The 13,993-nt window shown below is 41.4% G+C and overlaps 1 protein-coding gene across 3 annotated transcripts in view; it reads right to left on the bottom strand.

The window, feature by feature from the left end:
* Nucleotides 1-10,028, bottom strand: part of LOC143711515 (uncharacterized) — a 232,757-nt gene extending 222,729 nt beyond the window's left edge. Inside the window, exon 1 of one of the 3 annotated variants that reach the window (XM_077203077.1) lies at nt 9,846-10,028. In XM_077203077.1, coding sequence (XP_077059192.1) covers nt 9,846-9,984 — 139 coding nt within the window. In that variant the 5' untranslated portion in view covers nt 9,985-10,028. The remainder of the gene's footprint in view (nt 1-9,845) is intronic. The other 2 variants (XM_077203076.1, XM_077203078.1) reach the window with 2 other exon arrangements.
* Between the last annotated feature and the right edge of the window lie 3,965 nt (nt 10,029-13,993).

The following is a 13,993-nucleotide window of genomic DNA, read 5'->3' as shown; positions in this document are numbered from 1 at the left end:
ATTTTCAACATCATTACCAGTCTTCAGTGTCACATGAGACTCAAAGAAACATTTTTTATTATCAATATCAATGTTAAAAGCAGTTGTGCTGCTTAAAATTTTTGTGGAAATGTGATAAATGTTTTTTAACTCTATATAATGAACATTTCTGAAGACAGACTGAGCCAAGGAAGGGGCATTTGGTCACCCTATCTTGACCAGATCCTATCCTAGCGGACAGAATCCAGTCATAAACATTTAATGTCAAATTTTGGATAAATACCGTACATCAAGAGTAGGACTGTGAACTTACGTCTGTGAATATTAAAGCTCAAAAAGACTGCTATTTAAATATGAAGTCTGCATGTTCAGCGCGTCTCTGTGTAAATGAACGTGGCACGCAAACCTTTTCATCTATAAACAAGCATGAGCTTAATTTTTTTCTTCTGCCGTCTCACACTATATAAGGACATAAAGACATGGACTTAATCTCTGCTCTGAAAGTCACTTCACCATTTCATTTGATTAAACAATCATCATATCATACATGCACGATCAAAGCAGGTCAACTCAATCAAAGGTCTTCACAACAACCCGTCAAAATAAAAGTTCGGTTGAACTTATTGAAATTATCAAATAAATATATTACTATTGTATGGTAGAATGTTATTCTCACAGTAATAATAATATTAATGATATATATCGTTTCATCCGACCTCCGGTCGCATGTCTTGGACACATTTGGGTGAAGAGAGGGTGGGAGCTGTCAACTGATCACCACCTGGTGGTGAGTTGGAGCCGATGGCGAGGGAGGAAGCTGGACAGACTCTGCAGACCCAAACGTACTGTGAGGGTCTGTTGGGAACGTTTGGACCATGTTCTTTACCTCCATTGTCGACGCAGCCGCCCGGAGTTGTGACCGCAAGGTGTCAGATGCCTGTCAAGGATGCCGTCAAGCTGAAGAAGGAGTCCTATCAGGCCTGGCTGGCTTGTGGGACTTCAGAGGCAGCGGACTGCAGCCGCAGACAAGTCACAGAGGTAGTCAAGAAGCTCCTCGTGGCAAGGCACGGGGGGTGGATGAGATCCGTCCTGAGTACCTCAAGTCTCTGGATGTTGTGGGGCTGTCTTGGCTAACACAGCTCTGCAGCATCGCGTGGCGGTTGGGGACAGTACCTCTGGACTGGTAGACCGGGGTGATGGTCCCTCTTTCACACTTCTCAGCCTCCCCGGGAAAGTCTATGCCAGGGTACTAGAGAGGAAAATTCAGCCGTTAGTAGAAACTCGGATTCAGGAGGAACAGTGCGACTGTGTCCCTCGCGGCATCCTGTGGGGGGGTGATCTGGGAGTATGGGGTCCGGGGCTCTCTGTTAAGGGCTTTCCGGTCCCTGTACGACCGGAGTAGGAGCTTGGTTTGCATTGCCGGCAGTAAGTCAGACGTGTTCTCTGTGCATGTGGGACTCCATTAGGGCTGCCCTTTGTCACCATAAAAATTATGAACAGAATTTCTAGGCGCAGCCAGGGGCAGGAGGGTGACAGTTTTGGGGACCACACGATTTCATCTCTACTTTTTGCGGATGATGTTGTAGGAATTGAGGGCGAACAAGACACAAAGGAATCTTCCAGGTGATTCGTTCAAACATAATTCCACACAAAACTCAACATTCCAGACCCCCAAAACACCAGTCTAATCTCGGGCCATAAATGGAGTGGGCTCCAGCCAGTTCTAAACCTTCAAAGGGATGTGCCCAACTAAAGGAGAACGTCATCAACGTTAGATAGTTTGGAAAAGACTGATTGGTTCAGAGATGGCATGGCTCAGAACCCACCAAGATGACAGCAGAGTTTGTTTGAACTCAAGGAAGAGGATTGAAAGCAGACCTCCTCCTCTGAATGACCCCATGGTTGAAATCTCTTAAAACCACAGAGACTGAGACTTTAAAATTACATAAAATCATCCCAAAACAATTATTGACGGACTTCTAATCAAACATTGTTCAACTACATAATCCTATATTGTATCTACCACCTCTGTATGCGTCTATTATGCTTAGATCACATGTTCACGTTATAACTATTAGATGTTTGAATGAAAGTGTGTCTTGATTCCTATCGATACGATCATATGTTCTTAAAGGGGTGGTTGATTGCGATTTCACTTTTTTCATTTAAATAGTGTGTAATGTTGCTGTTGGTGCATGAACAGTATCTTCAAAGGTGCTGCGCTGAAAGTTCAACATAAGCAGAGATATCGTCTTTTAAAAATCAGGAAGTTTAATGCCTACAAAAACGACTCGAATGGGACTACAACGAGATACTCCCTGTCAGGTTGTGTGCAGGTAGCTGAAGACGAGGATGCAGGAACTTCAAAGTAGTTGATTTATTTACAAAATTAACTTCAGGAACATACAGGAACTAAATAAACTCCAGGAATTCAGTAACACAACCATACAAGGACGACGACCAACAAACACTGAGGGAAAACACAAGGCTTAAAAGAACTGGGACTAATGGGATAATTAACTGAACACAGGTGAAGAAACTGAACACAAACGAGGAACGTTCAGTTCATGTGCGTCTTATTGTGTTAGATATTAGTTTTATGTGTTAGAATAATCAAATAATAATAAACAGTATTCTTTGTATTTTAAAGATAATTGCTCTTGTGTTTTGTGCTTACGAATTTAATGTCATAAACTGCTGATCTAAGTTACCTTGCTTATATATAGTGTTTCACTATAGTTTGAGTATTTATATCCGTTTTAGAGATGATAGTTACGGCCCGTTCAAATGAACACAGGACGAGTAATTTTCTCGGCAGTTTAAGTGATTCTTTTAAAGGTGCAATGTGTAAAAAAATTGAGTATCTATTAACAGAAATGCAATATGACATCCATAACTATGTGTTCAGTGATGTATAAAGAACTTACTTAATAAACCGTAATGTTTTTATTACCTTAGAATGAGGCATTTATATCTACATAGGCGCGGGAATCCCCTTCTATGAAGGTCGACATATTGTGACGTCATGTTTCTACCGTAGCCGACAGCGAACAAACAGCGTTACAGAGCGCGTTTCGTCACTACCTTGAAAGAGTAGCCGCAGAAAGCTAGAAGCTAGCCATAAACACCGTGAGTAATGACTTTTCCCTTGTCAGTGGTGTAAAATATGTAGTTGGATTGTTTCATGTAACTTAATTCTTCTCCCTCGCTGTGTTATGGCTTTGCTATGTGGGGATAAATGTGCTGGTTACGTTCGTGAGACAGCTGAGTAGCACTCTTGTCATTGACTGTAAAACAGTTACAGGAACCACCAACCCGTCGATCTTGGAAGTATTTTAAGTCGATCGAGTTTCCAAAATCAGAGAAAAAAAGCCTATTGTGTGTAGTAAATGGTGTCTAGGGGATGCGGAGGCGCGCGCGCTGTTACATTCACGTTATTTTTGCCGCACGCACCTTTGGGCTCATGTGGACGCGTCCAGTATAAACAAGGCTTAACGCTTTAACCAGCTCAGCCACAGTAACAGCTCATATTAGACAGCTAAACTTTTACTACCCTGTTAGAAAAAATATATAGTTGCATAGTTTCATGTTCTTCTCCCTCGCTGTATTATGGGTTTTCTATGTGGGGAGAAATGAGCTGGTTACGTTCGTGAGACAATCAACTAATTACTATTATTATATTACGTATTAAGACCCTTGATCCTCACCTGACTATGGCTTTGTAAACTTTATCCATGATGTCGTTTATAATGGACTGTGGTACAGAAACTTGGTTTACTCTGGCTATTCTCTGCTGTCTCAGACGACGATGTTTGTCCCGTTTGAGACACGGTAGCTTCTTCGAAAGGGAGGGGTGAGCGGTGGGCTGAGCCCTTAGTGTAAACTCGCAACCGAACCGCTAGATGTCGCTAAAAGTCACACACTGCACCTTTAAGATTCCCTATAAATTAATTAATAATTATTTTTGAGCTAAATTGACCTGTCTGACCAGACAGGTACTTACAATGTTGTCATGTTGGCCTCATCAGACCAGGACCTTCAGCGTGCACTGAGACGGTTTGGAGCCGAGTGTGAAGCGGCTGGGATGAGAATCAGCACCTCCAAGTCCGAGGCCATGGTTCTCAGTCGGAAAAGGGTGGCTTGCCCGCTTCAGGTTGGTGGAGAGTTCCTGTCTCAAGTGGAGGAGTTCAAGTATCTGGGGGTCTTGTTCATGAGTGAGGGAAGGATAGAAAGGGAGATTGACAGAAGGATCGGTGCAGCTTCTGCAGTAACGCGGTCGATGTACGGTCTGTCATGGTGAATAAGGAGCTGAGCTGCAAGGCGAAGCTCTCAATTTACCGGATGATCTACGTTCCTACTCTCACCTATGGACATGAGCTGTGGGTCATGACCGAAAGGACAAGATCCCGGATACAGGTGGCCGAAATGAGCTTTCTCCACAGGGTGGCTGGGCGCTCCCTTAGAGATAGGGTGAGGAGCTCGTCACTCAGGAGGAGCTCAGAGTAGAGCCGCTGCTCCTCCACATCGAGAGGAGCCAGCTGAGGTGGCTTGGGAATCTGTTCCAGATGCCTCCTAGTCACCTTCCCGGGGAGGTGCGCGTCCCACCGGGAGGTCATGCTGGAGGGATTATGTCTCCCGACTGGCCTGGGAATGCCTCGGTATTCCCCCGGAAGAGCTGGAGGAAGTGTCTAGGGAGAGGGAAGTCTGGAGTCTCTGCTTAGACTGCTGTCCCCGCGACCCGGCCCCAGATAAGCGAAAGAAGATGGATTGACATATATATATATATATATATATATATATATATATATATATATATATATATATATATATATATATATATTACATACATATATATATTTATATACATAAAGATTTTTTTTTAAAAAAGTAGTTAAAGTTTTTTGTATTTAATTAATTAGACATGCTTCTTGATTATTAAAATTGAATTCAACTATTAAAATAGGAGGGAAAAAATTACAGAATAAAAAGGATTTCATTTGGCCCTAAATATTTAACTTTTGTTAAACTGTATATGTTGTATAATTTTAATTAATTAGACATGCTTTTTGATTACTAGAGTACAAACTGTAGCAACCATATGCTTAATCACTGTTATAATTATTAGTTGGTCCTTGGAAAAGTTTCTCCCCTCTAAGGGGTCCATGGACCCAAAAAGTTTGAGAACCCCTGCTTTTATGCAAATGAGTTCCACAGGGGGAAAGAAGGATGGGCCACACTTGTGTGCCCCCTCTGATGCCAGTAGCCGATCACAGCACAGGCATGCAAGAACTGCAATCTCCTCATCGGAAAGGGATAAATGTACCCTTTTAAAAGACACTCCTTGTTCTTTTGAGTCTCTGGCCTGTACTGTCATGGTTAAATTCCTGGCTGGTGCCCCACAATCAGAGAAGAATAGTGTCATCTGACACTTTCACGCACACCTTAGGTGAAGCGTGACAAAAACGCAAAACAACATATTTGGTGCCACATGTGAAAACCTCTACATACTGGTGCCTTGTGTGGTGTAAAGTCAAACTGATACAGACATAAAAAACTTTGATAAAGTAAAACATCCTTCCTATCAAACCATCACAATGTCTCCTTGTCTTATAACAGCTCAACTTTTTCATCTATAACCTGAGGTGGCAGTCAAGATTTACATGTGTGCACTTGTACGGTGTAATGAGAGAGAATATCACCACAGCAAATGCTGGAAGAACTGTGCAGCGTAGACGAGAAAAAAACCCTAAGCATAAACACTCGCCTAATTACAAAAATTACACCACGGCTCTTTGATGCATATTAATAAGATGCTTCTGATTAGCCTCTCACAGAGAAATAACAGCGGCAGTCACGAATGAGAAGCCAAACTGAAAAGTTCAAATTGACTTTGCTGACACTACAGATAGCATTTGATTTTCCAATTACAGTGTAAATGTTTGGGCAGGATTAGTTACAGATGCACGAATATCATCGGGGAATAAACACTTACTGTTAAAATGGAAAAATGATCCTTGAAGGCTTTTTATCTGCCTCAAAGTACAACAAACCAGGTATTCTCGTCAACGAGGAGTGATATTAGCATTTCGAGTCTAAAAATACCACAACATTTTTTTGTTATCAGTAAAGCAACATGGCCCATCATCAGGCCCCTGAATGAACTTTCAGCTCAGAGCTAGAAGTTTGTATAATAATATGACACACCAGGAAATGAAATTTGAGAGATGAAAGAGGTTCGTCAATGCCGTAAGCTAGTAAATAACAGAAAGAACAAGTCCTCCTCGTTTCGGTAAAGCTCGTAAATGGACAAATTTGATTAATTGACAAAATGCCTGAAATACTGTATACAATCTTTGCGGGCAGAATTATGGGGCAGCTATTTGCAGATTTAAATTACGCCCACAGTCACAGTCAAGATGATGGATGACAATAAGTAAGTACAGAAGTAGCAAAGTAACTATGATGGCATTTTAATGACACGGATATCAGCCGCTGTGGCAACTGGCCAAGTCAAGTAACATTCTTGCACAGACATTTAATCTAGATATCACTAGTTTTGCAGGAGAACGTGCTTTCCTTCAGGTCTCTCATATTAGGTCTGATTAATGGATGGTTGTTGAAGTTTTATGTACTTGCACTATAAACCTCATTTCTGGAAATCACAATGCAGACATTAATTGTGTTATTGGCTTGCTTAAATCCACTTAGGGGTATAAAATAGGAGAAAAATTGAAGACACAACGAAAATTATGCCTGATGTACAAACAACAGGAACTGTCAAGTATAAGTTTCTGGTTAATGGCCGGATCAAGCTACAAATTCAAGCAGTTTACACATAAAATAGACCTAAAAGGTTTATGCAGCTGTCACATAATGCTGCTACACTGCCAAAGACAACATCTGCTGGCTTTCTACTAAAACAACACAACAGCATGTGCAGCTGTAACCAGAAACAAAGCAGGGTTACTTTATATTGCCATTTAAAAGAATAGTTCAAAACTAAATTAACCCCAAAATAAACCTGTATGGTTTTCTTTTCTGTGATGAACCAAAGAGGAAATGTAACAAATATGAATGCTTATTTTTCCCACAATGAAAGTAAACAGATACCAGGTGCTGTCAAGCTCTGAAATTACAATCAAGCACCATATAAATGGCTACAAAAATGTTAAGTTCCCGACCATTCAGAACTTCTACTAGCCAAAAATAAATAAATAAACCAGATTAACTACATCACAGTTATATATATATATATATATATATATATATATATATATATATATATATATATATATATATATATATTATTATAAAATTTGGATTTTATACATGCAAACAAATAACTTATTAAATAACTTATTCAAACAAAATCCTGTCAAAACAAACCTTTGGTCTCATAAACCATGGTCAGCTAAAATTGTAGGATGTTGAAAATTAACAATGTATTTTCTGTTAACCAAATGAACAACCACGCGCCGTTATTTGTTGCATAGTGATGTGTATGTTCAAGTAAGTCATATATGCACAGATTCTATCATGATGACTCACGAGTTTAGTATGTGCTCTAATTCTGCGCAGATTTGGCTTACACAAACTTCCCCAGCAAAGTGAGTAAATATAAGTAACCCACCAAATTAGCTTATGATTTGACAGTGTTACCTGGCTGCCACAGTTGATTTTTACCCGCATTTGGGGGGTGTTAATTTCAAACCCTGTATATATATATATACATATGTGTCCCATTCTGTGTCATACATGGCCTCAGAAGTTACTTTTTTGGTGCAAGTCGACTGGCGTAGGCTGTCTACCGTTATTTTAGTTTATAAAGTTTTACATATGGATATTTTTCTTACAAAAACACATCGCTTCACTTCAAAAAGCCTTTATTAACCCTCTGGAGCTGTATGGATTAGGCTACTTTTATGATGGATGGATGTACTTTTTTGGTCTTCAAAATCAGGAGCGCCATTCACTCCCATTATAAAGTTTAGAAGAGCAAGGATATTTTTAGAAAAAGAAAGTCATATACACCTAGGATGGCATGAGGGTGAGTAAATTATGGGATAATTTTCATTTTTGGGTGTTGACTTTGTGGTGTTTTTTATTATTTGTAATCAAACATTTATTTGTGAACCCCCAGTTGAAGACCCTTGCTTTATTGTCCATGAAGATTGGAATGTCATGTATATTACAAAAAATGATAACATACCCCCTTTGTTCCCCTTGGTGTATTTATTAAAGTTGTCCAATGTCCAATTCATGAACACTGAAAAAAATTGATGTAGGAATTACTTTGAAACAGTTTCCTTTCAAAAATTGCTAGTGCATTTCTGGGGCTGTCACAATTCCTCGATTAAATTTGAATGCTTGTTTTTAAAATATCCTCGATTCAATTAAGTAAATATATGCGCTACGGGTTTCAGAGTGAAGCGCAGCGCTTTCATTATTTACATGCGCAGGTTACGTGGCTTTATTCACAATAAATGCTGCTCCACACAAACTCAGTCTCTGCATGTGCTGTTTGACTGGGTTTTCAAAGACGCATAAGGGAATGCATTTTTATGGCAAAGTGTTGCACTTTTACCATTTGGAGGCATCTCAGCAGCTCATTTAAAAAACCTCTGCGGTGAGTTTGGGTTGCAAAGCATTTACGCAACCTGTGAATGCAAATTGTGCTATTTCACTAGATTTGTAACGTAAATTATTTAAAAAACTATGGCAACACAGGAGAATACATAAACATGTTTCTAAATATGCAAATTGTTGTTGGCATCGCAATTTCTTTATATTCATGTTCAAGAAATTTAAATGGCTGTAGCATTTCTATTGTAAAAAGTGTCAAAATATTAAAGATTAAGTGGATATTTGAGTCAAATGTTGGCCAGATTTGATCATGCTATTAAGTGTAAAAACAACAATCACCAAGCCGTTGGCCTCTGCAGGCATTTGTTATAATATGTAATGTAAAGTTGATTATATGTACATGAAATTACATCATGTATTTTAACAGCATTCTTAAATAACACCATATGATTACTTACTTTTGATACTTTATTTGAACCAATTATTATTGTCTCATTGTTGTGTATTTTAAGTCATTTTAAAGGCTATTGTTCGCCTCACTTAGGTCTATTTTTTTCTATTTTTTTTAAGTACAAAGACTGAAATAGTATTTTCTTGTAAAACATGCTACAATAATATTTGTTTTATTTACAGCTTGTTTTTCTTTTCTATTTTTGTATTTATTTATTACAGTGAATGATTCATTCTTTTCAATTCTTTCAAATTAACTCGGACGAGATAGTTCACAAAACTGATCTGAATTTGTTAACGAAAAGGAATGATCCAGTTCAACACACTGACTCACTGATCCGTTATTAAATTCACACGGGTTTGGAACAAAGGTGAGTGAAGGATGACAGAAATGTCATTTTGAATGAAGTACTCAAATGTCTCAATGATTGGATTTAATAAATCCAATAAGATGCTTGACATATTCGTTTAACTTAAACTGTGACAAAAACAAAAAAAAAGTCACAAATGCATTGAGCCAACCCTGCAGAAGACCAACTAATAACTCCTCTGCAATTAAACAACAAAGAACACATGCTTCTCCCATGCAATATGTGTGTGATATGAATTGTGTGAACGGAGCATTCAGCAGAGGAGAATGGCGTCATGGTACTGTTACTGTATCTCTGAAATAGACCTGAAGGAGGAAAATCAGGAGTGCTATAAAGATATAACGTGCTCTGTACATGATGTAAAATGGTGTTACACGTTCAAACCAATGATGTAGTGCGGTGCGGGGTGGATACTTTAGACCTCTGCGTTTCTATCACGTATCGATCTCTCCTTATACTCACAGCACTGCAGATAAATTAGACTCAGTTTCCAGGGTCTAGCATGGTCTTTCCTTGCGCATTTGAAAGACACTGGTGTCTCAGTGTTGTTTACTGAGATCTCCTCTGCAGCTGTCGCCATCACTGCATTTATATATTCCATCTCTCGCGTGCATTCCTACTGAAAGCTCGTGATGCTGCGCGTGCGCGTCGAATTCAACCCTGTATTATAATACTGCAATGGTAAGGAAAAAGAAGAATAACAGAATAGTGAAACTAAAATAAAACGCAAACATTGGTGAAATCTTTTAAATTAAATTGTTCTGAAAAATTGATTTATGCAGATGCTGTGGAATAACTTTAATGAATAATTAGTTATAAAAATAAATAAATAATAATTATTAATTTAAAACTATACATAAAACAATATGCTTATGCACATTGAATATGGAAATGGTGTGATACTGTGTATCATGATTTACTGCAGATATAACAATTAATACATATATTTGGCATTTAAATAGTCCCAAAATAAATGTCTATTCACATTTATTAACAGAAATAAACAAAATCCTACTTTAGGAGAGTTTCATATAAGTGATTGAGAGTGACATTCCTGAAAGTCATCATAAAATGTTTAAAAACTTTTGTGTACATAAGCTACATCTATATTCCACGAGCATGCTTTCATCTTTATTTCATTGATTTCTCTTGATAATAAACTTTACCCTTTTATCAGAGCAATTAGATGTTAAATCAAAGAGCTTTACAAGTCAGCATTAGTTTTTTTAATACTCTCCCCAAAGAGATTTTAGGGATGGCGGTGACCTTTTCTGTTTATGACTGCAATGATTAAAGACATTTATAACAAAAGAGATTAGAATAATTCTCTTCAGGATTGGCAAATAACAACTAGTGATTATTATTATATGCGCATGAAACAAATATAATGGAATAACAGAGCAGCTGCATGGAAATAAGTAAAACTATCTAAAGAAGCATACTTAAATGGCTTGAAGCCAGCATGTCAAAACAGATATTACGAGACAGATTTTAACATTAGGAGGGTGTCAGGAGCTTATTAAGGCAATTTTTGTTCAGAGACTTGTTCCTAAGAGGAAACAAATGAAGTCTTGAGGAAAATGAAAGAGATTGCTTCATGCCCCGTTTACATGTACATGGTTATTTTGAAAAACGGAGACATTTCCCTTCGTTTGTGCCCTTCGTTTACATGCAAATGGAGAATTCGCCTCTGCAAACAATTCTTTCTAAAAACTCCGCCCAGAGTGCAGATTTTGGAAAACTCTGTTTGCATGTAAACTGAGAAAAACTGAGTTCCCTTTCGAACGGTCACTTCGTATTGCGTAGCTATACGCAGTGGGGAAACTCCTTTTCCTCGATTTACTGAAGCCTTTATGTAAAGCGCATTTGCAGCTGCACAGCTAGAACATGAGCGTCTGGCTCGCTCATAGGCTGCGCTGCGGCAACTGCACATCCAATGGCGCAGGCGCCTCTGACGTGCAACCAATGAGATCACTCTGCGTCATACACGTCAGAGCCCGCCAAGGGGGCGTGACCTCAGTCTATAATAGTCCCCGAATTCGCCATTATAGCAGATTTTACTCCTTCAGCGACAAACTTCACGTCTCTGACCATTTATTGAGCCTTCGCCGTCGAACAAGCCTTCAGCCTGAGCGAGCTACAGTTCAGCAGACTACACATCTCAACCGTGTTTCTCCTGACGCCGTCTCTCCTGTGGCTATCCGGCGATATCCTTTTCAATATCTGTTTATTATGTGTTTATATCTGTATCAGCGTTGTTCCATATGCCTCGTGTTATGCGAGGCCTACGAACACGCGAGCTGCATTTCATGCCTGGGACTCTACCACGCAGAGAATGCACTCTCTGTCAGCGGATGTGCGGCCTGCGCGTGCATGCCTATCTCCGTGCTGCGAACTCGGCTGACGTTAGCTCTCTCTCGAGACGGCGGCGCCGCATCACCCGCGCTCCCTTCTCCGGCCCTACTTCAGCCGAGGAAGAAGAAGCGCCGCAGCCAACGGCATCCAGAGAGCACGGACGTTTGTGAATGCACGCCGGCCACGTCCCCGCGTGCTTCACTCACTCCAGCTCAGTCATCTCCGGTCCCGTTCGAGGGAGATCAGCGCCCCCCCACCACCACGTGGCGGGCCTCGTCTCTTTCGGCGGACCCAGCGAGGCAGGACTAACTCCGACGCTGAAATGCTTCGGATCCTAACACAGGCCGTCGCGGACCTCGAGCTCGAGTGGAACTAACCGTGCTAGCTGGCGCCGACCAGCAAAGCCGGCGAAACAGGCCTCTCAGCCCCGCCCTGCGGCTGATGCCGAACGCTTCCCGCCAAAGCCGTCCTAGCACGCAAAGGAAAGAGAGGGCACGTGTCCCGCGCTTGCCGGACCACCCTCAAAGAAGCCAGCAAAACTTCCCACAGCCCCCTGTACAGTTCAGGCGGCTGGGGATTTTATTATTGTAAACAGGCCCGCAGCAGTGAGCGCGTCTTTGCAAACAAACGCCGTTTTCACGGCGACCCAAATAAAGCACACGAGCACAACACATGGGTTCACGGTCCCCCTTCACTAGGCGGCCCCTCCCTTGTTGTAACACTGACTTCCCCACACGCAAATGCTTGTGCAGTCAGTCCAACATTCAATGTGTGTACAAATCACAATATATGGGTTCACGGTCCCCCTTCACTAGGCGGCCCCTCCCCTGTTTTAACACTGACTTCCCCACACGCAAATGCTTGTGCAGTCAGTCCAACATTCAATGTGTGCACAAATCACAATATATGGGTTCACGGTCCTCCTTCACTAGGCGGCCCCTCCCCTGTTTTAACACTGACTTCCCCACACGCAAATGCTTGTGCAGTCAGTCCAACATTCAATGTGTGCACAAATCACAATATATGGGTTCACGGTCCCCCTTCACTAGGCGGCCCCTCCCCTGTTGTAACACTGACTTCCCCACGCGCAAATGCTTGTACAGTCAGTCCAACACTCAATGTGTGCAAAAATCACAATATAAGGGCATCAGGTCCCCCTATGTTAGGCGGCCCGTCCCAATCAGTGTGTCAAGCCCTAGCCACACGGGTTATAGCCTGGCAAGCTATCCCCGATGTGTCGAGTTGAGTTATAAACGCTATAAAGCGAGGCAACTCGCTCCAATTCGCTCGCAGACCCCCAAAGTTTCAGGCGGTTCTCGAGACTTCGGTGAGAAGCAACGTGGGTCACATGCTTCGCACCGATGTACAGAATTCATTAGCAAAAGGGGTGATAGAATTAGTCCCCCCTGTGCTAAAACATACGGGTTTTTACAGCCGCTATTTTCTAATTCCGAAAAATGACGGCGGCCTCAGACCCACTCTAGATCTGAGACATTTGAACAAAGCTCTCATGAGACGGCCGTTCAAAATGTTAGCTATCAGTTTCACAAGCACAACACATGGGTTCACGGTTCCCCTTCACTAGGCGGTCCCTCCCCTGTTGTAACACTGACTTCCCCACACGCAAATGCTTGTGCAGTCAGTCCAACATTCAATGTGTGCACAAATCACAATATATGGGTTCACGGTCCCCCTTCACTAGGTGGCCCCTCCCCCGTTGTAACACTGACTTCCCCACACGCAAATGCTTGTACAGTCAGTCCAATACTCAATGTGTGCACAAATCCCAATATAAGGGTATCAGGTCCCCCTATGTTAGGCGACCAGCCCCAATCAGTGTGTCAAGCCCTAGCCACACGGGTTCTAGCCTGGCAAGCTATCCCCGATGTGTCGAGTTGGGTCATAAACACTATAAAGCGAGGTTACTCGCTCCAATTCGCTCGCAGACCCCCGGAATTTCAGGCGGTTCTCGAGACTTCGGTGAGAAGCAACGTGGGTCACGTGCTTCGCACCGAAGTACAAAATCTATTAGCAAAAGGGGCGATAGTATTAGTCCCCCCCGCGCTAAAAAATATGGGTTTTTACAGCCGCTATTTTCTGATTCCGAAAAAAGACGGCGGTCTCAGACCCATTCTAGATTTGAGACATTTGAACAAAGCTCTCATGAGACGGCCGTTCAAATTGTTAACTATCAAACATATCCTCGCGCAAGTGCGCCCGGGGGATTGGTTTGTCACAATGGATCTGAAAGATGC

The sequence above is a fragment of the Siphateles boraxobius genome, unplaced genomic scaffold (genome assembly GCF_051911475.1).
Source record: "Siphateles boraxobius isolate OS27281-9 unplaced genomic scaffold, OSU_SipBor_1 5, whole genome shotgun sequence".
NCBI classification, from domain to species: Eukaryota; Metazoa; Chordata; class Actinopteri; order Cypriniformes; family Leuciscidae; genus Siphateles; species Siphateles boraxobius.
This window is presented reverse-complemented; position numbering and strand designations above follow the sequence as displayed.